The sequence below is a fragment of the Harmonia axyridis genome, chromosome 2 (genome assembly GCF_914767665.1).
Source record: "Harmonia axyridis chromosome 2, icHarAxyr1.1, whole genome shotgun sequence".
NCBI classification, from domain to species: domain Eukaryota; kingdom Metazoa; phylum Arthropoda; class Insecta; order Coleoptera; family Coccinellidae; genus Harmonia; species Harmonia axyridis.
Genome location: NC_059502.1, coordinates 35,930,146 through 35,954,067, shown reverse-complemented (window position 1 = coordinate 35,954,067; position 23,922 = coordinate 35,930,146). Strand labels below are relative to the sequence as shown.

At 33.7% G+C, this 23,922-nt stretch overlaps 2 protein-coding genes across 2 annotated transcripts in view; one reads left to right on the top strand and one right to left on the bottom strand.

Moving 5' to 3' along the window:
- Positions 1 to 5,443, bottom strand: part of LOC123673237 (heparan sulfate 2-O-sulfotransferase pipe) — a 46,046-nt gene extending 40,603 nt beyond the window's left edge. Inside the window, exon 1 of the mRNA XM_045607708.1 lies at positions 5,174 to 5,443. Coding sequence (XP_045463664.1) covers positions 5,174 to 5,220 — 47 coding nt within the window. The 5' untranslated portion in view covers positions 5,221 to 5,443. The remainder of the gene's footprint in view (positions 1 to 5,173) is intronic.
- A 17,515-nt stretch (positions 5,444 to 22,958) lies between these two features.
- Positions 22,959 to 23,270, top strand: LOC123673290 (cytochrome c-like). Its single transcript, XM_045607775.1, has one exon. It carries the CDS (start codon positions 22,959 to 22,961, stop codon positions 23,268 to 23,270), a length of 312 nt encoding a protein of 103 aa, XP_045463731.1.
- Positions 23,271 to 23,922: the final 652 nt, after the last annotated feature.

The window sequence follows — 23,922 nt, the reverse complement described above, 5'->3', positions numbered from 1 at the left end:
TGAGAAGGTCCATATGAGACACTGGTAGGAATCCTCGTAACGTTTTTCGGGTTCTCCGAAAGGTCAAATATAAAAGGTGTGGGATGTTGAAAGAATTTTCAGATAGATAAGGAAATAAGGGGTTTTTGTTATAATTTATAATAGCTGCTATAGATTTTCAAAAAACTTCTGACAGAAACTAAACAGAATAAACTGCAACTTTTCATGAAAATTTTAAATAAAAATAATAATAATGTATAATCGGAAATGGTTTGTATAGAGTGAGCATCATAAGTTTCAAATAATTTTTTCATTTCAAAATTTATCGAAGTAACAAAAGAAGCAATTGAATTTTTATACAATAGCTTTCATTGTTATGTTTTCACTGAACACTTCAAATGAAAATTGAATCAATGAATTGATGAAATAACAAGACAGTTGAATATTCGATTTTTAGACGATGTTGATGTTGATTTCTCAAAGAGAACATAAAAATTCCTATCGGTTTATATCATCGTGAAGTTTTACAAAACTCTTGGTGGAATATTCCTCCCAGTTTATATGGCAAGAAGCGTAAGACATGACCTCCTTACGGTAGTTTATATTCACGGCCCACCATCCTTGTCTGCCGCTGGGGCTGGTCAAAGTTAAACACTGACCTAACGGCGAAAGGAGTTGAGGTAATGGTAGACTCGGTTTTTATCATTTGACCCTACCGTTTTTGGTTCGTTATTGCCACTGAGACATTAGGAATTTTCCATACTTGGAAATTCTTTTGACTTTGTCTCAAACCTCAATATGCAAATTTGCAGCTCAAAATTATGATTAATTTTCCATGAACGTCTAATACCATCCCGGTGAATCACCCTGTATAATGTTGTCCAAATTTGATATATTTAAGAAAAAAAACTAGTTGAGTAGGTATCGAACCAATATTTTCCAAATGTACAGGGTGATTCACTAATCTTGGTAACTCAAATTTTCTCGAAAATGACTGAATATTGTTTTGTTCTGTAAAAAGCGTTTTGTACAAGTCAATGTTCAGGCGTCGTGGATCTGTCAATTTTTTTTCACAGATACATACCTTCTTTATTATCCCATTCGAAAGATGATTTCATTCCAATTTTTTTTGGTCGTCATATTTGAAGGGACGCAATTTCTAGTGAATCCAGGGCTAAACGTTTCCAGTTAATGAGCCTTCATAGAAATATGACCTTGTTGAAAAACATCCTACAATACTACAGCAGAAGTTTATCAGAAAAAATCATAAATTTCATGTATGTGGTGATCCAGTATTCCCGAAACTAGAAAAAATCTAAAATTTTCCTAGTACGGATCTGCTTTGTTTGATTTCAGGAAGGCGATAGTGAAGTTGATAAAACTTCAAAATTTGAAATTTTTGATCGATTAGTTTAAGAGTTTTGAGTCCTCCATGATGACCTTCATTCATGGAATCCGTTTGTCGCATTCTTTCTGGGAAACCCTGTATAGGGGATGAAAAATTAACCCCCCTTATATATATATATATATATATATATATATATATATATATATATCTTTTTGTTTTTCCGGAATTTTCAGAATTGCAGAATTAATTCAAATAAATAGGTACAATACGCAACTTTTTTTAACTTGATTCTTCCTCCAAAAATCATTTTTTCAATCATAACACAAATATACCACCACTATATGGATAATTTCCACCAATATGTTAAAAAGTATCATTCAATAATAGTAGCTGCCTACTTCCTTTTCTATAAATTGTTTCATATGACAGATATTACTTGGAAGGGAATCAATAAATTGGAATGAATTTATCACTATAAAAAATGATGCACCTTTTTAAACGATGTCAAAGTAAAAACGCAAAATCAAATAAAGATTTCAGTGTTAGAATGAATTTATGGCTGAATAATTAATGATGAATAACTTGGTTATTATAATCCATCATAAAGTGAGCTGATTGAAAGTCGTAAATCATAATAAATCAGGTTGAAAATTGAATATCAGGTGTTTCTAGGCTGTATAAGTATGATATAATCATGTATTTGAATAATGAATTACCGATTCACAATGATCGTTTCATTACAATTCCAGTACTATATATATTTCGCAAATTATTGAATCCATAGACTTATCATTATCAATAAAATTTTCTAGATGATTGATATTTACGATTCCGTAACTACTGGACCATTCAAAATTGGGATTTCAAAACGAAATATTCAGTTGATTAGGTTATTATTTTATTGGAATTCGTAAATTTCCATTGATAACAATTGAGTTGAATTTCATGATGATTTTCATATTGTATATCGAAGAGTGTCTATTCAGAATAGTAATTTACGTAAAAATACGGGAAGTGAGCACTTCCCGGACGGTTGCCGAAAAAAATTATTTACTATATGTTCATTACATAGCTAGGTATAGCAGTAATTTTTTTTTTTGATTTCAAATGATTCCATTAGATTCACACCAGGAGAAGCAATGTAGAAAAGAAATAAATTTTCAAGTAGTAAATTTCATAAGAATTGATTTTAAGAATGTTTTAATCATAAAATATGCAGAGATGGCTATGGAAAAACATTATAGAAGATCCACTTTTTTTCATGGACAATATTACTCTTGCAAATGGTCATGGAAAAGGTCTTAGAGAAGATGTGGCACCAATGATTCATTGATAAAATGAAGAAGACGAACAAAATGCCCACTACCCATTACGATTACGTGACGGGATAATTCTGGGACATAGTTGAGGATTAACAAGGAAGAATACTGGTAAGCTCAGAGAAAACTAAATCGAAAAAAAAATTACCAAGGAAATATAAACAGTTATAATATCGCAAAAGCATAGACAATATCATAGAAACATCACAAGAGCGCAGCTCGAGTGGTGTTTCGCGAACTATGTCGAGTGAAGAGGTTCGTATAATCCAAATATATTGTCTATGCTCGAGTGGTATTCGTTACGATTATATAACGAATAATTTGAATAACTATAACCAAAGCACTGCATTTTGATAATTCAATGACATTTCACTGAGCTTGACTTTTATTTTTTGGAGAACGTCCAAGAATGTTACTATGGAAATGATCACAATATGGCAGGAGGCGAAACACCAAAACGATTATACCTCGTCGTCAAGTAGTATATTCACTTATCAATACTATGGGAAATTTACGGATTCTATTGGTTCATCAGAACATGAGTTGTATAATCATACAAATCCTGAATACGAATCAAAAACCAGACAAGCATAAGTACAACATATATCTCTGGAAAACAAAGTCAAATTCATAAGGGCAGTGGTAGTAGATCCGAGCATCATATATACCAACAGGAAGCAAATGAAATAATGTGGAAATCTCCAAGAAGAAGACCTTACAATTGCACTTAGGTACCAGAATAATAAGAAATTTCATAAAAATGTCATGGTACCTACGAGAGCAATCAAGATAAGAGGATGTCTGATGATAAAAACAATAGAACAGACAATATAGAAATACATGGAAAACTTAATGGAACGTATAAAAGGACATACAATAGTGAAATAGGCTGAAGTTCCGGTCAGAGAGACTGACAAAAGGGAACCTTTATTCAAAATGAAATAACTGCAGTAAAAAACCTATAACAGGGAAGTTGACGCTCACCTTGACAGCAACAGTAGAATAAAAGCATTTGTTATAATAAATTTCGCTCCCCTGCAAAAACATTATAAGATATATGTTTTTGTTTACCGATAATCCATTATTATGAATACACTGATAAAGGAGTCCGAATTTTGAATGGAAAAACGAGAGATCAAAACAAGAAAAAAATGTAAAAGAAGAATGTGAATTATAAATGATAAACTAAATATTGAAATGTATACTACACATTCAATACGAATTGAATTACGTTAAAGAATGATCCAATTATAAATTCATTGAGCTTTCATACATAATAATGCAATTTCTTAATATTCCAAATGAAAATTACAGTAGGTATAGTATAGTCAAAAATCAATTATTGCGATTACAAAAAAATTAAGAAAAATGGTCTTATCCGGTGAATTTTGAACTTCAAGATTAAATATTTCAAGCATCCGAAACTATCAGAACAGTGATATAGCGTGGATGTAATCTTTTATTTCTGATTAATTTCTCCTACAGCGTTACATTGCAATTTCAAATTACGGCGATAACCTATTATCTATGCAGAATTACTACTGAAAATATTGAGTATTCGTAACTTCGGAACTATTAGGGTAAGGACTTTGCGGTAACGAATATTTTAATCAGCATCATTACAACATTTACTAGGTACAAGTTCGGTCCAGTTATATTATTCGGATGAAAGACTAAATGATAGTATTTTTTTCCAATTCATCCGATTTCAAACATCAGAACCAAAATGTTGTTCAAATCTAATCATAATCTTACGCAACAATATACGTTCATAGACTGTTTTTCGTTATATTTTTTGTTTCAAAAAACTTATTTATTTATTTAATGAATACATCGATAAGTGTAGACTATAATTTTCAAAAATCCTCTTTTTGCGCACCATTGCATTTTTTATAGACAAAACTTATCTCTTGAAAAATGTATTCACTGTACCCAAAGGCACACGGTTTCTACTTCTTTGTTATTCATACGTATATGTCCTATCATATATTGGATTGCTGTTTATTTATTTATTCATTTATTCATTTAATCAAACAGAACAAGCCATTTTACTGTTATATGATTATTTTGATCTCATCAATAAATAATGAGGTATTTACGATCTATAGATATGTTCCTATAAGACTCTTCTGTCAGCAGTTCTAATTACGTAGTGCGTAAACACATATTTAGTTCAATTTTCGAATTCTATACCCAATATATAATCAACAAATATTTTCCTCGAACGATTGAAAGGATTATTATAGAAAATAATTAAACAAAAATCGGAAACTATAAGAGCTATTCACATCAAATTTGTTGTTGAAGCGCATTGATACCAAAAACATTAGAAGATAATCTACAAATTTCAAAGACTACGAAATGAATTTATTCTGGAAAAAATTGAAATAAATTAATGAACCACAAAGTAAGAAAAAAATTCTGTTACTGGCGATGTATGTTTGAGTGAATAAATGGGAAGGTTAATCGGAGGAATCGGTTTCAAATAATTGTCTCAATTTTGATTACTATAAAAATTTTCTCTCACCTTTTAGGCAGGTTAATACGCCGATATTTGTTGTATATGACATCCATGTTTGATTCAAAATGAAAAACTGAGGCTCATCAAAAAAGTTCGATCATATCAATGAGGATTATAGAAGAATATATTTCGCTCAGCACGCGTAAAACGGCACCATGATCGCAGACTCCGACTATTTGGGAAGAGTGAAGAGTGCTCTTGGACCGACCGCAAACAACTGAAAAGCGGTAACATCCAAAGCCGCCTACCGGACCCGGGACCGGAATGGGAGTTCCGGAGTAACACGCTTGATGCGTCTTGCATGGCCTACTCCTCTCGCGGTAGTTATAGATCAGGGGTCCCCAACCTTTTTGCATTCAAGAGCACATTCTATAGCAATGTCCAGACAGCGGTTACTATTTTTTCTGCATGCTTGCTGGGGCATTTTGCCTAAATATCTCTAATTTTTGAATTTAGAGCGGAGGGGGATTCCAAAAAATCGAGTTCGACATGAAGAATTCGAGGTCGAAAACGATTATGTTCGTAGTAGATGATAACTTTTGGACGGACTGTGGTAGAGACTTGAGTTCATTTTTGGACAATTTCATAAATTCAACTGTTTTCAAGTTATTATAAGAGAAAATTGGAAAATGCGTGAAATGAAAAATTCTCACAACTTCTTTGATGTTGGTGCTATAAACATAAAACAAAACATCATCGGCACTTTTTTTAGTAGAATCCAAAGGTGTAATCATTTAATTTTTATTGCCATTAGTTTTGAACTTATAATACAAACATGTGTTTTTTTTTAATGTAAAGCATAGCAATTTCTATAACAAATAAAATCGCTCAATTTTTCCCTTATCAAGAATATATAACATTATATATAAAAATTTCCAATCAAACTATAATAATCATCAAAAGTTTCAGTTTCCCACGGCAAACACCAAGTGCCTATTCATAATAATATGTGAACTTCAGATGATTAATATATTCGGTGGCTACCAAGGTCTCCGGATTTAACACTGTTAGATTTTTTCTTATTGTCACATTTAATATTGATCATTTTGAAAATGTTGAAATATGGGAAAAATCTAACGGTGTTGAATCCGTAGACCTTGGTGGCCACCTAATATTACAATTATCTGAAATCACAGAGTATCATAGATAAGAACTTGTCGTGTGAAACTGGAACTTTTGATGATTTTTATAGTTTGAATGGAAATTTATTCATAATGTTGTATACATATTTCTGAAAAGGGAAAAACAGAGCGATTTTATTTGTTATAGAAATTGTTATGGTTTACATTTAAAAAAAACACAAGTTGGTATTATAATTTCAAAATGAATGGCAATAAAAATAAATTATTATACCAATGGAATCTACTAGGAAAAGTGCCTGTAGGATGTTTTTGTTTCGTGGTAATACCACCAATAATAAAGAAGTTATGAGAACTTTTCATTTCATGCCATTTTCAAATTTTCTCTTAAAGCTTAAAAACACTTGACTTTATGAGATTGCTTTTTTCACCAAATACATTCTCTCAGAAATCTATCCCGAATATGTGGCATTCGTTTTTTCTGGTTAGAAGGGATTCTGAGATCTCTCACTAGACAACGAATTTGGGATATCAGATACATGAAGTTCATTGATGAAATGAGTTATCCAACAATTCAGCTATGAAATTCTCCAAAATTACTGATACAATAAAGAATAAATTTACTAGGTATCGGATGTACATTTGTGCTGAGAAGCCTTAGTTTGCTTTAAAAAACACACAGTAAAAAATTTATGCAAAATTTTGTCAGAAAATAACTTGTATAAACGCGTTAAAACTCCTCACGTCAGTGCTTTTCTAATTTTTCCATTTGAATTTATGGTTGAAAATTTTTAATAATACTTAAGTGCAACGCGGAAAATAAATTCAAAAAATGAAATTAACAAATTATTCAGCGTAAAAGAGAGAAAATTACTATGATATTTATTACCATTAAACAAAATACAAATTGAGCAATTTGATTTTTCGGAATAGAAATCAATCCGTTTCCTCAATATTGAACATAACAAGTGAGATTTTCATTAAATTTGCTGATACCAAACTTGAACTGTGTCTCAACTGGGTCCATAGGTATACTTCGTGCGCAAGCTTATAGAGGCTGCAGCTAGCGATCAGTCATGTCCCAAATATGTGCAGTATGAGGCAGATTAGGTGAGTTTTGACCCAAAAGTGAACTATGTATTCAAAATTCAACTATTCGTTGAATTTCGAGGTCAAGATTAACTTTGGGTATGATATCAATTCATGACGGCTATCATTGATGTAGCAACATGCGATGTGTCATTGAAAAATTCGATGTGTGTGGAAAAATAGCGTTTGGGATGGTATTTAAGTAGGATTGCTATGAAATCGTAGACGAAGAATAAATACGATTGTAATATAAGTCAATTCAAGATATTGGTCGATTACTTCTTCAATACAGGTCGGACTATCATGTTACCTTTGATGAGAGCTCTTGTTATTCGGATACCATAAATAATAATATTTCGTATAATAACACACACAATGTGGCGTTTTTTGCCAAATGACTCTTTCTCCCTAGAACTCAACAATTATGTGAACCTGTATGAATATCACTAATCATTATTGGTTTCACTACATCGAAGCAGGTGCACTTATATCGACATTTAGTTTCAATGTGGGCCTGAAGAAAACATATTACGATGCTTTTTGAACTATTGAGTTACGATTGTCCAGGTGATTTTAAATATATTTGTAGAATGATTACTGTCAATCAGCCAATCAATTCAGAGCTTTTTACTCCGTATCGGCATATCATGCCTTCTTGTCTTTACTTGTCCAATTCGATAACTCTCAAAGGATATTAGCGGGAAAAACTGGAGAATTTAATATAACCAATTGGCGTTGCAACTCAAAAGAGGCGTGCGACAGTCTATACTCGAATTGAAATCCGAATGTGATCATAGTCTTTCGAGGACTGAAAGCCATTTCATCACTCATTACTATGGAGTTATCTAGAAAGAAGGCAATATACATGAAAATTCAATAACTTGAGAAGATTCTACTTAGTCCAAGTTTCAAAAATTGGCGATATTAAGAATTTCAAAGTTCAACTTTGCCACCTCGCAAGGGCGTAGAAATTAGGGGGGGTACTGGGGGTACTTGCCCGTTTCTTTCCACCAGAATTTAGTTTTGGTGAATCACTGGTAGTTTAAAGAAATTTGAAAAAAAACCCTGGTTCAGAACTACCCTTTTTTGGTTTTTTGTCGGTTCTTCTCAAATAATTCTTCAGTTATCCTCAGGAAAATTCAAATTAATATCAGATCCAGTAATCTGAGATGAATAAATAATTGATTATAACTTTGATACTTAGTTACCCAATATGTAGGGAAGATTAATAAAAATTTTAAAAAACCTTGCCTCCTCGTATCTTTACCGCTCGCACCACCAAAAAAGTTTTTTGGTAATACCTCCTTTCCGACTCATTTTATAATGAAAACAGTTATATACAATGTCTACTATATGTGTAGTGGCTAAGAGGACTAGACACTACACTGACTACACATACAGCATATTCTGAATGATAGGACAACTAATCGGGGATAAGTTATATACAATATTAAACAAGAGAATATTCCCTACAATTTATGAATCTATCGAGATGCAAACTTCTGAAAACAGTAATGTCTGTTATTGGAATCGATGATTAAAATTTTGAAACCATACTCTCCACTTCTTTATGTAAGGAATAGGTACTATGGAACTTTTAATATTCCAATACGAATGCCTCAGCAAATTTCTTCAAAATTGAACGAGTAAAAAGCAAAATATTGAGATCCTGGATACTTCATGTGTATACAGTATTCAGAATGGAGGTTCACCACTAATACATCTGAAGTAATGGACCTAGGTACTATCCAAATAGCCATACCAATTTTCATCAATATTTATCTAGTAGAATGCGATATAAGAATTTATTCATGCTAATACATAACAAAAATGCTTACATACGTCAAACAACAAAACAAAAAGAAAAATATACAAAAGTATCACTCCTGAAAATCAGAAAAATCAAAAGAGACGTATTCTTCAAGGTAATAAAAACATTTCCTCAGTAAATAGTTATTAACTGAAACTTAAAACTTTTTAAGGGTAGAAAAGTTTAGGCCCGTAATATGTTACTCCACACTTCATTTTGTTGATTCGACGGAAATCGGTATAAATATGCCTTCTTTGACGAGTACTGTGATCATGCACATCTTGGTTTGTCCTATATTCAGCAACATGAGACTTCACATATAACAAACATTGTAACATATATAAACAAGGGACAGTAAGAATTTTTTTTTTCAAAAGCATTCCTACACTCATCTCTTAAACCGAGCTGGCTATTACCTTGATAGCTTTCCTCTGTAAACTGAATAGACGCTTTACATTTGCATCAAGACCCCAACACAATATACCATACGACATATTTGATTCAATGAAAGCATGATAGACACTCCTCAAAACTGTATTCGAAACTACACCAGACAATGTTCTCAATGCATAGACACAAGATGATACATGCTGACAAAAGCTATCCATGTGAGCATTCCAAGATAATTTAATATCTATATGGACACCCAAGAACTTAACCGGTTTAGTTGAAGCAATTCCCTCCATATCTCTCATTGAAAAAAACTTCGTTTCAGTTACGTTTAAATTGAGCTGGTTGCTATGAAACCAATCCGAAACTACATGAAATGCTTCGTTCATGTTATTAACCAAAAGTTCCTTAGATTTTGCTTTTTTCAATACCGTTGTGTCATCGGCAAAAATGACGAAATCAGCGTCCTCATCAATGTTTACAAGATCGTTCATGTAAATAATAAAAAGAAGTGGCCCAAGGACCGATCCCTAGGTTACACCACATTTGACATCACACATATCAGACATACTATACCACTACGATCTACACCCTGTTTTCTATTTATGAGAAAGGAATTAATGAGATCTATTGCACTCCGATCAATATTATAGAACTTTAATTTGTCAAGAAGCTTGCCTCTGGAAAGACAATCGAAAGCTTTGCTCAGATCAGATATGAGAAATCTCGGGAATTCTACCTTTAGGCATGCATAATGCGTAGTCTTGATCGTAGAAAAGCTGATATCTTATATCGGATCATTTACTGCCGAAACTGAGTACCCATAATTTCATAGAAATCGAAAAAGAATTGCTGAGTTTTGAGAAGTTCAGAATGTGCGAACATATACCCACATCAAAATGGTCTACGGGACAACTGATTATTTTCTTAAATAAAATGTATCTTACGAAGGGAATGTGGCTAAGATGTTGGTTTTTCATATTGTGCTCGTAGTTTTCTTCTGATTCTTGTCGTGACAAGGGTAAAGGTATTGGGTAACTTTAATTAATTTTTGACTTGTATACGTCAATATTTAGTTATATGCGTAATTTTTTTCGAATTAGCTGATTTTTCATACAGTAGTTATGGATAGGCATCATTTAGATCGGCGATCGCTACACATAGTTAAGAGCAATTGGTCTCATAAAGGGTGACATGACATGATAATGCGAAATGTTGCTGAAATGGTAAATTCATCAAAAAGCGTGATAACTCACGTTTAAAGGATATCCGAGAAAGACGTGCTGATCCTTCAAGAGCTACCCAGCCGGTTCACGACAGATTTATACAGTTTCAAGCATGATACTACCCAAAGTTGACCGTTAATCAATTAGGAAGTGAACTACAGATTGTTGATAATATACATTTTAGCGATCAAACGGTGAGAAATCGTTAACATGAGACTGGCCTTCATGCTAGACGTCCCCTAAGAGTTCCTGTTCTTTCTCGTGAGAATACCGCTAGGAGATTAGATCAGGATGTGGAATAAGAATGGGAGGAGTATTATTCACGAATTAATCCAGATTTTTATAGAAAAACAGTGTGAAGACTCCGTGGTATAAGCGTTTATTTAGAATCTGTACATGGGGTGGATAGATACCAAGGTGGAACCTGATGGTTTGAGGTGGCATTGCAATAGGCCATACAACTAATCTCGTTTCCTTAGTAAGTTTTATGACACATTGGCAATACCAAATTCTCCTGAATGTATGAAAAATGGTTAGCGGTTAATTTAAAATGTTAATAATGTTTTTCGTAAACCTTTATGCACTTAATAACGTTCTGGACTGTTTTACATATGCAGTAAAATGATGGTTTCATCTTATGAAGCGTGAATACACTCGCATCCGTACCTAAAAGACCCTTCTCATTTCTGAACTAGTCAATTTCCAGGTTTCCAGATTTATCCCTTTTACCTTGAATATAAAAAGGAGACAAATTGATCTGATAGAAGCTAAATTGTTCATAAAATGTACCAGAGGGCGTCTAGTTATTTGGATTAGCAAATCACTCTACTTGTCATTAGCGTATTGACGCTACACAAACGAATCAGTCATCAACTACTCAACTCAACTCAAACTCGAGATTCACTATTAAATTGCTTAGAGAACAGTGACAACAAATTGATCAAAATCGGATTGATACCTTGAGGAGGATCATGGCTAGGAGATGTGAGGCTGTCGTAAACTGTCTCGGTGCTTCATTCCTTTATTACCAAATTTCCTCATAGCACGTTTTTATTAGAACATCACTATTGAGAATTCTTTAATTTTCTTTTAGTCTCTGAAGTGACTGAAGTTAATATTCAATTCATTTCTTATTTTTGGGTTATTTTAATGAATTATAGATACCTATTATTTTTATATTATGTTTCAAAAATTTTCTTCAATCTTTTTCACAAATAAATGGAATTAAAATTTCGCGCTGTCCCTTAGAACATTTTGACGAGTGTAGATGGACGGACTTGGAACCAAAGTTTTTCAAGGTGGTCTAAAATACATTTTACGGGAGGGAATTTTGAAATCAACAACCAACATTTTTTCGCCACAAAAATGGTTACATTGCTTCCTTTACCTCTGGCAGACTCGAAAGTAATAACTGAAATTGGAAGGTGTTTAAATTGTGTTGTTTATAATACATAATTTAATAAAGATATGGTAAATCATAGGCCACCGTTTCTTAATTGAGTGCATAATGATATTTCCACTCGAAAGCAATCATCGTAAGTTGGTTGTTCATTCAAGAACTTCATTTTGATTTAATGATATTCAATTACCCATCTTAAAATTTTTTTTTTCTACGCAGTCTATCTATAATGAAATGAATGAAATAAATACTGTTTGTATAAATAAATTCTTAATTTCTAATTTTTAAATGTGCGCTTTCAGAATGCATTTCATACCATTCTGAACAAATTTGTTGTTAGTTTGCCTTTTGTCTGTCTCTCGCTCTATAGACCTTTGATCAGCTTTAGGTTGAACTCTTTCGATTTCCTAAAAAAACTTGTTCTTTCTCTCTCCTCTTCCTATATATCATATTATTTCCATATGTATCTGGTGGACGGTTGATTATCCTTCCATTGCGCCATTACAGGCTATGTAGTGCTAACCGAAACTCTGTATGTTTACTTCCAGACATTCTGAGATGATATGCACTGCCGTCTCGCACATTCAGGCACAGTCTGCACACATCTTAATCAGCTAGATCGTTCTGGGAATATGCACTCTCATCTTTCTTGCTTTTTTAGGTTTGTCCAATCCTAGAAGAGTGAATCTATTATTCGCTCCTGTCGAGGATCATTCAGCAATTCCATACTAATTCTGGTGTGCCGTAATCGGATTCAAATGATCCTGAGACAGAAACATACTTAGTCGATGCTATGCGCTGAGCAGACCGACTTTACGCACGAAATTCTGGAGCAATGGTTTCCTTATAAGAGAACAGCGAACTATACTATAGCTCATCTCGACAACAACCGATTTAGAGGATCCAGATTTTCGTCGGAACATTCATATCGAAAACATGAAAAATCTAACGGAGTTCTCTGGTTCCCGTGATGATTTTGTGATAGACAATTTCGAATTCGCCACATTCCTCTCTAGTCTAAAAGGTTTCGTGTATCGAATATTTTCTGCGGAGACATTGTAGTATCTTAGCTACTGCTGCTTCTACTGAATCGTCATCGAACTCATCGGAAGAACTACTTTACAGTTTGATTTTTGTGAACTCGTAATTATTTGAATAATCTATATGCATTACTATTTTTTCCACTGGTGTTGTCGCAAATGTGAACCGACGCGCCGAGTGAGGCTTTACACTTGTAAAGCCCCATATACTTATGTATGATTCCAACTTTTTTGAAACGAGGAAATAGAAGCTGAAATATACTGTTCGGAGTCAGCCTATTGATAATTCTGGTTATATGTGCAATTGTATTTCACGAGAACATTATGCCAACGAAGCTGCTGCGTACCTTTAAGAAAGGTTCACAATAATCGAATTAAAATTTTCATCGATAGTTGAGCTGCACTAAAGACAGAAATATACTACAGTCGACACAATGGAACGCTGCTCTGGCTAGACCCGGTCGACGCGTCAACTGTAGTATGTTTCTGCCTTTAGTGCAGTTCAACTATGAACCTTTCTTAAAGGTACGCAGCAGCTTCGTTGGCATGATGTTCTTGTGAAATACAATTGCACATATGACCAGAATGATCGAAAGGCTGACTCTGGAACAGTATATTTCAGCTTCCATTTCATCGTTTCCACGAAAGTTGGAATCATCAGTGTCAGAGCAATACTTATCTCCATGAGACCAGTGGCATGTGTATCTACCAGATCGCCCTATCGGGAGCCCGTATGTTGAACTTTTGATCATTTTACCCTTTAGATCTGAGGAAATGATAAGGGTACTCAGCGAAACTATTTCATCCATTCCTATATAATGATCTGTTTTCAGTCTTACACACAGTTCTTCAGCATTAGACGGGAACAGGATATGAACAGGTGCCACAAAGGCTGACCGTTCAGATGATTTGAAAAATTCTATATTGATAATAACAAGGCATTTTTTTGTTAAACAGGGGTAATATTCATGGACGAAATAATTAATTTGGAAGCTAGCTGGTCCCTTCTGTCAGAGCCCAGTGGGTTAATTTTTCTCATGAAATATTGAATTTTCTCATTTTACGCGTTACAATCCTTTCTGCGACTTTTTAAATCGATGACAGGAGGCTGATCGGTCGATGGACACTAACAAATCGAACTGATCTGCTACAAGTTTAAATCGGAGTGAACGGTATTCTAATAGAGAGTAGAAATATAAAAGACCATGTGTCTCGGAAATCATGAAATTATTTTTTATTATATTATCAACGAAAAATAAAACTTTCGCCAATCCATTCATAACAGTATGCGTCACGTTCTATTATTGTGATTGAAATATGCAAAACTGAGTGTCACGCGATCTAACATCGACACAATGCATGAACAGAAATTCGATGCATGAACTGACGTACTATTATCCATCAGATGACAATCAAAAGGAAAGAGATTGGTTTATATAATTCGAGTAGAACAGTCGTCTGGCGAACGCGAACGCCAACTACATTCAATAGGGTGTCAAATTTCCGGAAAGTGTACTTCCATCCAAATTAATATTGATAAATCTTTTTAAAGTTTAAAAACACTGAATTATTTTCATTCATGAATAGAATGAAACGAATTATATTGAAAAATATTCGCTCCAGTTCAGAAGTGAAAAATATTTGTGAAAAAAAAACAAACAAAAAATTGTACTGCCTCTAGAGGCAGTAGATAAAATACAATTGAATTAATAATTTTTTATGTTTCATTTCAGGTACTCTTTTTGACCTATTAGTAGTAAAAATAATATTTTACTGTTATTGTATAACTATGGTGTGAGTGTTCTTGTGAATAATTATCAAACTTTTTTTGCGGTTTAGATAATGAATATACTTTAAGGATTACAGGAAACCATCAATACACTAAAATTCAGTAGAAATGAACTCGCAACGATGACAATCTGACACCAAATATGTTGAGGAAATATTCAAAAAACAAATGGAAATGAAAATCTAACAAAGTCCTTTTCAGCCTAACTATTTGGTAGGAGTGAATTTCTAGCAACATGGTTTGGTAAGGGACAAATCGACGACAACCGCAATCTTTGACTTCCTGAAGAACATATACTAGGCTCTTGAAGATGGGGATGTTGTGATAGGTCTATTCCTAGACTATAGCTTTCGACTCCCATAAATATATTTTGGAAAAGCTCAAATGGTGCGGGGTACGCAGGTCACGCATGGTTCGAATCTTACCTTACTGGCCGCACAGCAAACCTCTGTTACTAAAGAGGGTGTTACCTACATATCAAGCGAGGCACCTTTAACTCTTGGCATTCCCCAGGACAGTGTCCTAGGGTCCGTTTTATTCATCATTTTTGCCAATGATCTCGGATCTATTCTTGAGGACATACAAGGAGCAGATATGTCAAATTATGCGGACGACACAAACATGCTCGTAAAAGCTTATACATACCCGGAGGTGGTGAATAATATACGCTCTATAATGGGAAAGGCCTCCACTTGGTTCTCAAGAAATAGATTAATACTAAATGCAGAAGAAACCAACATTATTCTATTTCAAACCAACCCCTCGGGCATAGAAACTCCTCATATAATAATAGTAAGCGAGTCTTCTACCCTCAAAACAGCTCCATCCAGCAAATTCCTTGGTATATATCTTGATGAAACTCTAAGTTGGAAAGCCCATATTCCAGAAACATGTAAAAAACTAAGCTCCGTCTGTTACTCTAAATGGCTAAATATCTGGATGTGAATTCCCTAAAGATGGTCTACCATGGTGTGTTTGAATCTAGAGTAAGGTATGGCATTATCTTCTATGGCTGCTCGACTGCACTTAATGGGATAATGAAAATTCAAAAGAGAGTGTTGAGAATCACGACACGGAGGAAGCCGGGGGACTCATGCAGGGGCATCTTTCGATCAAACAGCCTTCTCACAGTCGCTGGTATTCACATTCAGGAAAGCTTACTGTTCTTGTTCAAGAATCATTATGGCATTGAATTTGGTGCGTCGACATATAGAACAAGAAGTAGTGAACTTTTATATCCAAAGCATCATCTGGGTAACACAGAAAAGAGCACAGCATATAATAATAATAATAATAATAATGCCTTTATTGAAGAGAATAAAAAATATTACAATTCCAAAAAAAAACATCAGAAAAAATCAATCACAGGGCGGAGTTCAGATGGTGATGAAGCCATACACCCCTGCTCTTCCACTCAAACCCTGACGAAAAATATATGAAAAAAAGCTTTATACATCTCGAGACAACAATGATTGAAAAAGAAAAAAAAAATAACGTAACTCAAAGAAAAAATTTCAATAACTTTCTGATTTCAAAATTTTATTATAAGTGAGTCATATGTGTCAAAAAAAAAGAGAGAATTACTGATTACTGAGCCCGCACTGATCCCTATAAACTACATCCCTGACTTTACCTCCGAAAGATGACACAGACAAATCTACAAATGAATTACAAATATATCTGTTATAAAATCTGTAAATGGAAAAACTAAAAGATCTTTCAAATATATAGATCGATTAAATATTTCAACCATGGCTACGCAAAGAAACAAATCTAAAAAAATATGATACAAAAAATACCTGAATAGAGTGTAATTTCCTAGCTGTGACGTGACACTATTTCATGTCAAATGTCTATTAATAACATCATATTATATGACAACTAATATGCAGTATGTAACCTCTGTAACTTTTTATGCTTATTTCAGTCAATAAACAATATAATTATTATTATTACTAATTATTATTATTCACTATGGTAACGTCGTTTAATGTTTGTAATGATAATTTTTAGTCAACACAAAAGTCCACATACTATATCAGAAAGTATAATATATAAGATTTTAATAGAAGCAAAATCAATTGAAGTAAAACGATTGAAATCTTAAATACAAAAAAAATCAAATATTTATTCTCTCGGTTGGTCCAGTGGGTAAGACTACGACTTCTACACCACCTCCTTAGCAGGAGCTAACATTACTCTGGTGGAAATGGGGATACTTTTCATTCCACTATGTTCAAACTCACTATCAACATTTTCGATTTGATTTATGGATGAGTGATCGTAATAAAATTAGGTTAATCTTATAGAGAAATCAAAGATCTAGCAAGGAGAAATATTTTTCCACATAGGCTGGAACCAGATTCCAGAAAGGAATTAAAGAATTTCATCCGACCAAAGAGATTTTTGTGATTTTTAAATTTTCCTAATGAGCGGACCGGAATGAATTTGAGTTCATTTTATAGAAAAAAATGAAGGCTCTGAAAAAAATTTCTTTGAACACATTGGTTATCTCTAAGGGACCAGCTCCAAGATCCGGATTGTTTGATCTCATGCCGGCCGAATAGTTTTTCATGATTTTCATGTTTTTCTCGAATAGATAAGCTACCAAGGATGAAATTGGCATGGAGCTAACATAACCAGGGTTCCTGAACCAAATGTTCAGAGTTCGAGCCCCATGCCGAAATAGAAATTCTTTAGTTACAGGGGATCATAAAAAATAAACAGTACTGTGCATGCTTCTCCAACATGAATTCCAGTCAAAATGTGATCGACATCATCTAACAGCATAAAACAAAAACTAAAATCTTTAAAAAATCGAGGTGTCTTGGTGGTCAAATATTATTTCATCGAGAAAAACTTCTTTTTTTTTTGGTGGTCAAATAATATTTTATCAAGAAAAACTTTACTGAGTGGTGATGTGATAAAATTTGAAATTGAGTACAAATTCTTCTTCGAAGTATACCACCTACCTATAACTGTTTGAGATCAATTACCGCTCAAAATTTGTAAAAATAGGGAATTTTCGGCAAATGCAGAACTTACTTTCTTATTATCTAAAAAATCGGTTCCATCCAAATCATTTTTCCTAATCAATGTCTAAAAGATTTCATCATGTTTGCCGATACCTGCGTTATGAATTAAATTACACCACTTCATTTTATATGAAGAAATATTATTTCACGCATCTTAGATTTTTGAGATTGGACAATTCGTAAGAAGAAATAAGTAAATGAAATTAGTATCATCAACCATCTTATTCAACCGAGAAGACCGTTAGAGAAGAAATTCAGACGAGATGCAGCGTGAAATTCAGATCCAAAATAAGATACGCTGCATCTCTATTCATTTACGAGTTCATCATTATGACGTTTAAATTAGTATATTCGCACGTTTATGGTCTAATTGTCAGAAGGAATCGAAGAGATTCTCCACAATAGACAGTTTGGTATAAAAAAAAATTCAATTGCCCATTATTTACTTTGCAAATAACTGTATTAATTCTATGAAAATTTCATAGTTCTTGGTATATTAAACCTGAGGTTTAGTTTGAAATTATGGCATAAATCAGTAGTCCTTGTATGGGAGTTTTTTTCGAGGTATATATTTAAGTTGGCATTACTGTTCAAGATGGCGACCGATTTAACACCTGTCAAGTGATTTATTCTCAGTTTGGTTTGGCAAATTATCATGAATAGACTTACGCCTGAACAACACTTGCAAATATTGCAATTTCATTTCGAAAATAATGGTTCTGTGCGGAATACGTATCGCGCACTACGTCCATTTTATTTTGTTTAGCGATGAAGCGTACTTCTGGTTGAATGGCTACGTCAACAAACAAAACTGCCGCATTTGGAGTGAAGCTAATTCTCAAGTGTATGTCGAAACACCGTTACATCCAGAAAAACTGACTGTTTGGTGCACTTTATGGGCTGGTGGAATCATTGGTCCGTACTTCTTCAAAAACGATGATGGCCAGAACGTTACAGTCAATGGTGATCGGTATAGAATATGATTACTAACTTTTTCATTCCTGAATTGAACAACCATGATGTCTAGGAGCTGTGGTTCCAACAAGACGGCGCAACATGTCACACAGCTCGTGTCACAATCGATTTATTGAAAGACACGTTTGGTGACCGCTTAATTTCACATTTTGGACCTGTGAATTGGCCTCCAAGATCTTGTTATTTAACACCGCTAGACTACTTTCTGTGGGGCTATGTGAAGTCATTGGTCTATGCGGATAAGCCACAAACCCTTGACCATTTGAAAGACAACATTCGCCGTGTTATTGCCGATATACGGCCACAAATGTTGGAAAAAGTCATCGAAAATTGGAAGTCCAGATTGGACTACATCCGAGCCAGCCGTGGCGGTCATATGCCAGAAATCATATTTAAAATGTAATACCACAAGATTATCTTGCGGATAAATGAAATTCATGTCAATCGAATAATCCATCGTTGTTTTATTGCAATTTAAAGTTCTATAGCTCTAAAAAAAACACCCTTTATAATAGTATAGTATGAACATCAGCCAAATATTCCTCAAATAGGGAGTGATGAAGAATGCATGATAGATTTCAAATTTGAATGTTCAGAATGCAATGGAATAACAACTGGCCTTATAGGTATATTTCGTTCCAATTCAATCACTCATTTATTATTTAAACAATTTCCAAAAATCATTGCTAGGTACATCAAACAGACTTTCGGTTTATATTCCTAAGAGTAATTACTTCTTACCTATAGAAGAAGATCGTTCGTCCCCCATAATTAGACCATACAACGATCAAAAAGTAGACAATGAACTTTCAACGACCGATTACATGAACAATCGCTTAAATGCAAGATAGCAAAATTGTCAAGTCCCATCCAAGCCTTTTCTTTTTCCTCTGTTCAACAGTATGTAAAACACTCTTTAAGGTATTATCATATCCACTGCCCACCTTCTACGATATCTTTCACCTTTCACCTAAGTAAAAGTACGAAAAAGAAACCTGTACTACACTTTTTTTTTTGGTGGCTTGGAGCGGAAGACTACACCAATTGTAATATTGGGATCGGTAGGTCAATGCGGTCGTATGGATTTGACCACTAGTAGGATAATAAATCAGAACCGACCGGTTTTGAACTTTCTTCTGTAAATTGTCTCTTTAATATTTGTGGACTTATGTTTCAATTTCATCGTTAAGGAATTCATTTTGGAGAAATCGTATCGAAAACAGAGGCGTATCAACGATAAGGGAACAATATATTATTATGTGGCAAATTCGTTCAATCAACTAAACCTTGTAGAACAAAATCGTATAGAAAAATCTCAGTTTCACACAGATTTCATGGTTACATTTCATTATTTTATGTTGTTACTCGGAACTCTCTTGTCACGGATTTATCTATTATCTATGAATTCAATGTTCATTTTTATTTCTACTCAGAAGTCAAGTCATGAACAATAACAATACAGTTCAGCCAAACTCCATTTTTGGATATTTTTTGCGGCACAAGTCTTTGGAAAACTTTTTGATTAACAACAAATCAAAAACTGAAAAAAGACCAACACAGTGGCAATTACGAAATAACATGCTCAGACTGCTCCTGTTTTTATATTGGTATGGCGATACGAACCATGGGAAAGAGGCTGAGTGAAAATCAAAAAACCGACCAAACTCTGCATTAGGAAATCATTTGATGGAACAACACCACAAGGCAATACTAGATAATTTGAAGATACTACAGAAGGGATATAACTTCAGAAAACTTACATTACTTGAACAATACGAAATCGTCAAACAGAGTGACAATATATTTGTTAAACAACCTTTCAGATTTCAATGGGAACGTGAATATTTTTAAAATGGTAGACACAACACCGGTTACTTCAAACTTCCCGTCTTCTACATGACATTGACGCACCAGCTGCTCCTTCCATGTCCTGTTTCCGACATTCCTTCTAGATCATTTATACAGACGAAAAATAAAAATAAAAAATTACATAATAGAGATTACAAGACTAATACGAATTGTGGATCCTTTTCATTTCTAGACTTTTTGTGAAGAAGCATCATCGAGACTGTTTATGCACTATTTAATAGATAATTTTACTACAGACTACAGAGACGGTGAGCATACCTTTGAGCTAACCTAAAATAAGAATTTTCAAATAAAATAATATATTGCTTTTACTTTAGTCTACTCGATTTGTATTAGGAAATAGCTGCTTCATACGATAGAATTGTGCGTGTAAACTAAGTTATTCGTATTCAGTTGGCCTGAGGATGGCGTGGAAAAATTGGTGAGAAATTGTCTCTAGACCTTCTATTTCGAAAACCAGTCAAATTTTCAAATAAAAATTTGGAAAAATGGTTTTTCCCCAATAATTTTTCATGATTTGGTTTGAAAGTTTTTTCGATAACATAACCCTCTCATGCATAATGTCCTCAAATGAGGACATATCTTCAAAGGTTTCAAAAATATACAGATCACATTCGTATACTTGTTTAATACGTTAAAAATCTCATAGAAGGGTCAAAATTGATAAATGAATTCATTAAAAGAGGTCACCACAAGAGAACATTATAAAAAACCACATCTTGCGCGAAATCCGAGTCATTTGTGGTTACGTGCAGAAATGCCGAAAAACTATGTTTTTTTCGATGTGAATTTGATGATATTTGGTGAGTAAAAAATAACCAGCTTCCTCTAGATTGCTTACTGATTATTATTATTCAACTCAATTATAAGAAAAACACATGTTTCGCCTTCTTTCAGTAAAAAATGTTTTGGCCTTATATGAGGACAATGTGAATAAGCTTTGTCATAATGGCCTCATATGAGGACAAAGTGAACGATTGTTGTTTATGTTTCATTTGAATTTTTTCCGTACCTTAGTCAATTATGCGATTTTCATGTTATTGTGTTAGTTGACTTCAGGATATGTCTACTGTTTTGAACCCTATCAGGGTGCTTCTGGAAATAAGGAAGAAATATATGAATCAGGTGGTGATGCCACCATTGTCAATGCTTGGCTTATTTGGAGATTCAACGAACATAAAAAAATTGATCTTTCAAAGGTCAAATACAGGATATCTAATCTGTAAGGGATATATGGGAAGAAAAGAAGAGAAAAAGGAACTGCAACGCGTATAAGAAGACTTAGAATCCTCGTTCCGAAAGAATGAAGATTGGATAATAACGAGCATTGGCCTATGAAATACAATCAAAAATACTCCGCTCGTTGCAAGGAACAGAAATGCAAAAGAAAAACGCGTTATAATTGTAATCGTTGCTTAGTTGCACTGTGCTCTGAATGTTTTCGTGACTATCGTTTTTGAGTTGTGTTATTCTTATTGTCCTCATATGAGGACAATTTTTTTAATGAAAAATGAAATTTCTTTCACGTTTGTGAGTTTTTAATAATCAATAGATAAACATATCTCTAATAAATTCGAGTGAAATTAATTTTTTCTTCCTTGAAACAAAAAATTATGCATAAGAGGGATAATTGGATAGCCCGTGAAGGCGTGAACAATAACCACTATCATTGTGATGGGTCACTTTTCAATATTGCTCAAAGGATAAGTCACGAAATCCAGGGACCGGCTCACATGAAACACCCTGTATCTTATGGTTTTGAAATAAGGAGTTATGATTATTATTTTCAAAGAAGAGTCATATGAAAATGTCGCTTAACTTTTCTCCTTTTTTGGGGCAGTCGACATCAAATTTCAAGTTTCTGATAGTGCAATCTATTTGGAAAAAACTGTTAAAAAAATTTTGCTCCAATTCGTTGGACTATTCTATAAAATTAATTTCTCTATGTATCATACAACCATAATTCATCGAATAAAAAATCAATCACACCGAAATAATTCAGCTTCTGTGGTTATTCATAGATGAATTCAGTATTTTTGACACTCAATGTCAGGTTTCACTAATTCGAGTGTTCAAAATTCTCCTTGATCATGGGGGACGCAGATAAAGGTCAGAAAATATTCATTAAAGCCTGTTCCCAATGCCACACTATCGAAAAAGGTGGTAAGAACAAAGTAGGTCCGAATTTATTTGGAATTTATGGTAGGAAGAGTGGACAAGCGCCTAATTTCAATTACACAGATGCGAATAAAAACAAAGGTGTTACCTGGGATGATAGCAATTTGGATACTTATTTGACGAACCCTAAGGCTTTTATTCCCGGGACAAAAATGGTTTTTCCAGGGTTGAAGAAAGCCGAAGACCGGAAGGATTTGATTGCCTATCTCAAGAAGAATGGATAGATCTAAGATGGGTCTATAGTGTTTTGTAGTTTTGCATGTTCATAACAAACAATAAAACAGTTCACAGCAGGACAATATGAATTAAACATATATGTATATTACTCACATATAGTTTTCCACTGTTATTATGTATTTATTGTTAACCGATCAATGTTCCTAATTATTTTTCTGTTGCATAGTATTCTCTTGATTATCTTTGATGATTTTAATAAATAATACAAGTGACTATGTAAACAATATTCTCCTGTGCAGATCTTGTCTAAAAATATGTGTGGGAATCCTTATTTTATAGTGAGGGTGTTCGAAACTAGATTTATGCTTTCAATCTCGAAAAAAAGGTTGACACGATAATTTCGAGACAACGATGAAAATATAAATAGGGTTGCCATCCGTACTCTGTAATAGAGCAGAGTCGTCTTGTTCATGTAGGTGTATTTTATAATTTACGACCCTAATATACTCTTTTGACGTTAGTCTGATTAACATCCGAGTACAAGAACAAGCATATAATGGAAATAATCAAGGGAATCGCTAATCAAACAAAATGTACTTACATACATCCCTCAAGGAGATGCTCTAACCAAGGACACGTGTTTCGGGTTTTTGACCCTCATCAACACAGTGATAATAATAATAATAATTTATTCAAAAT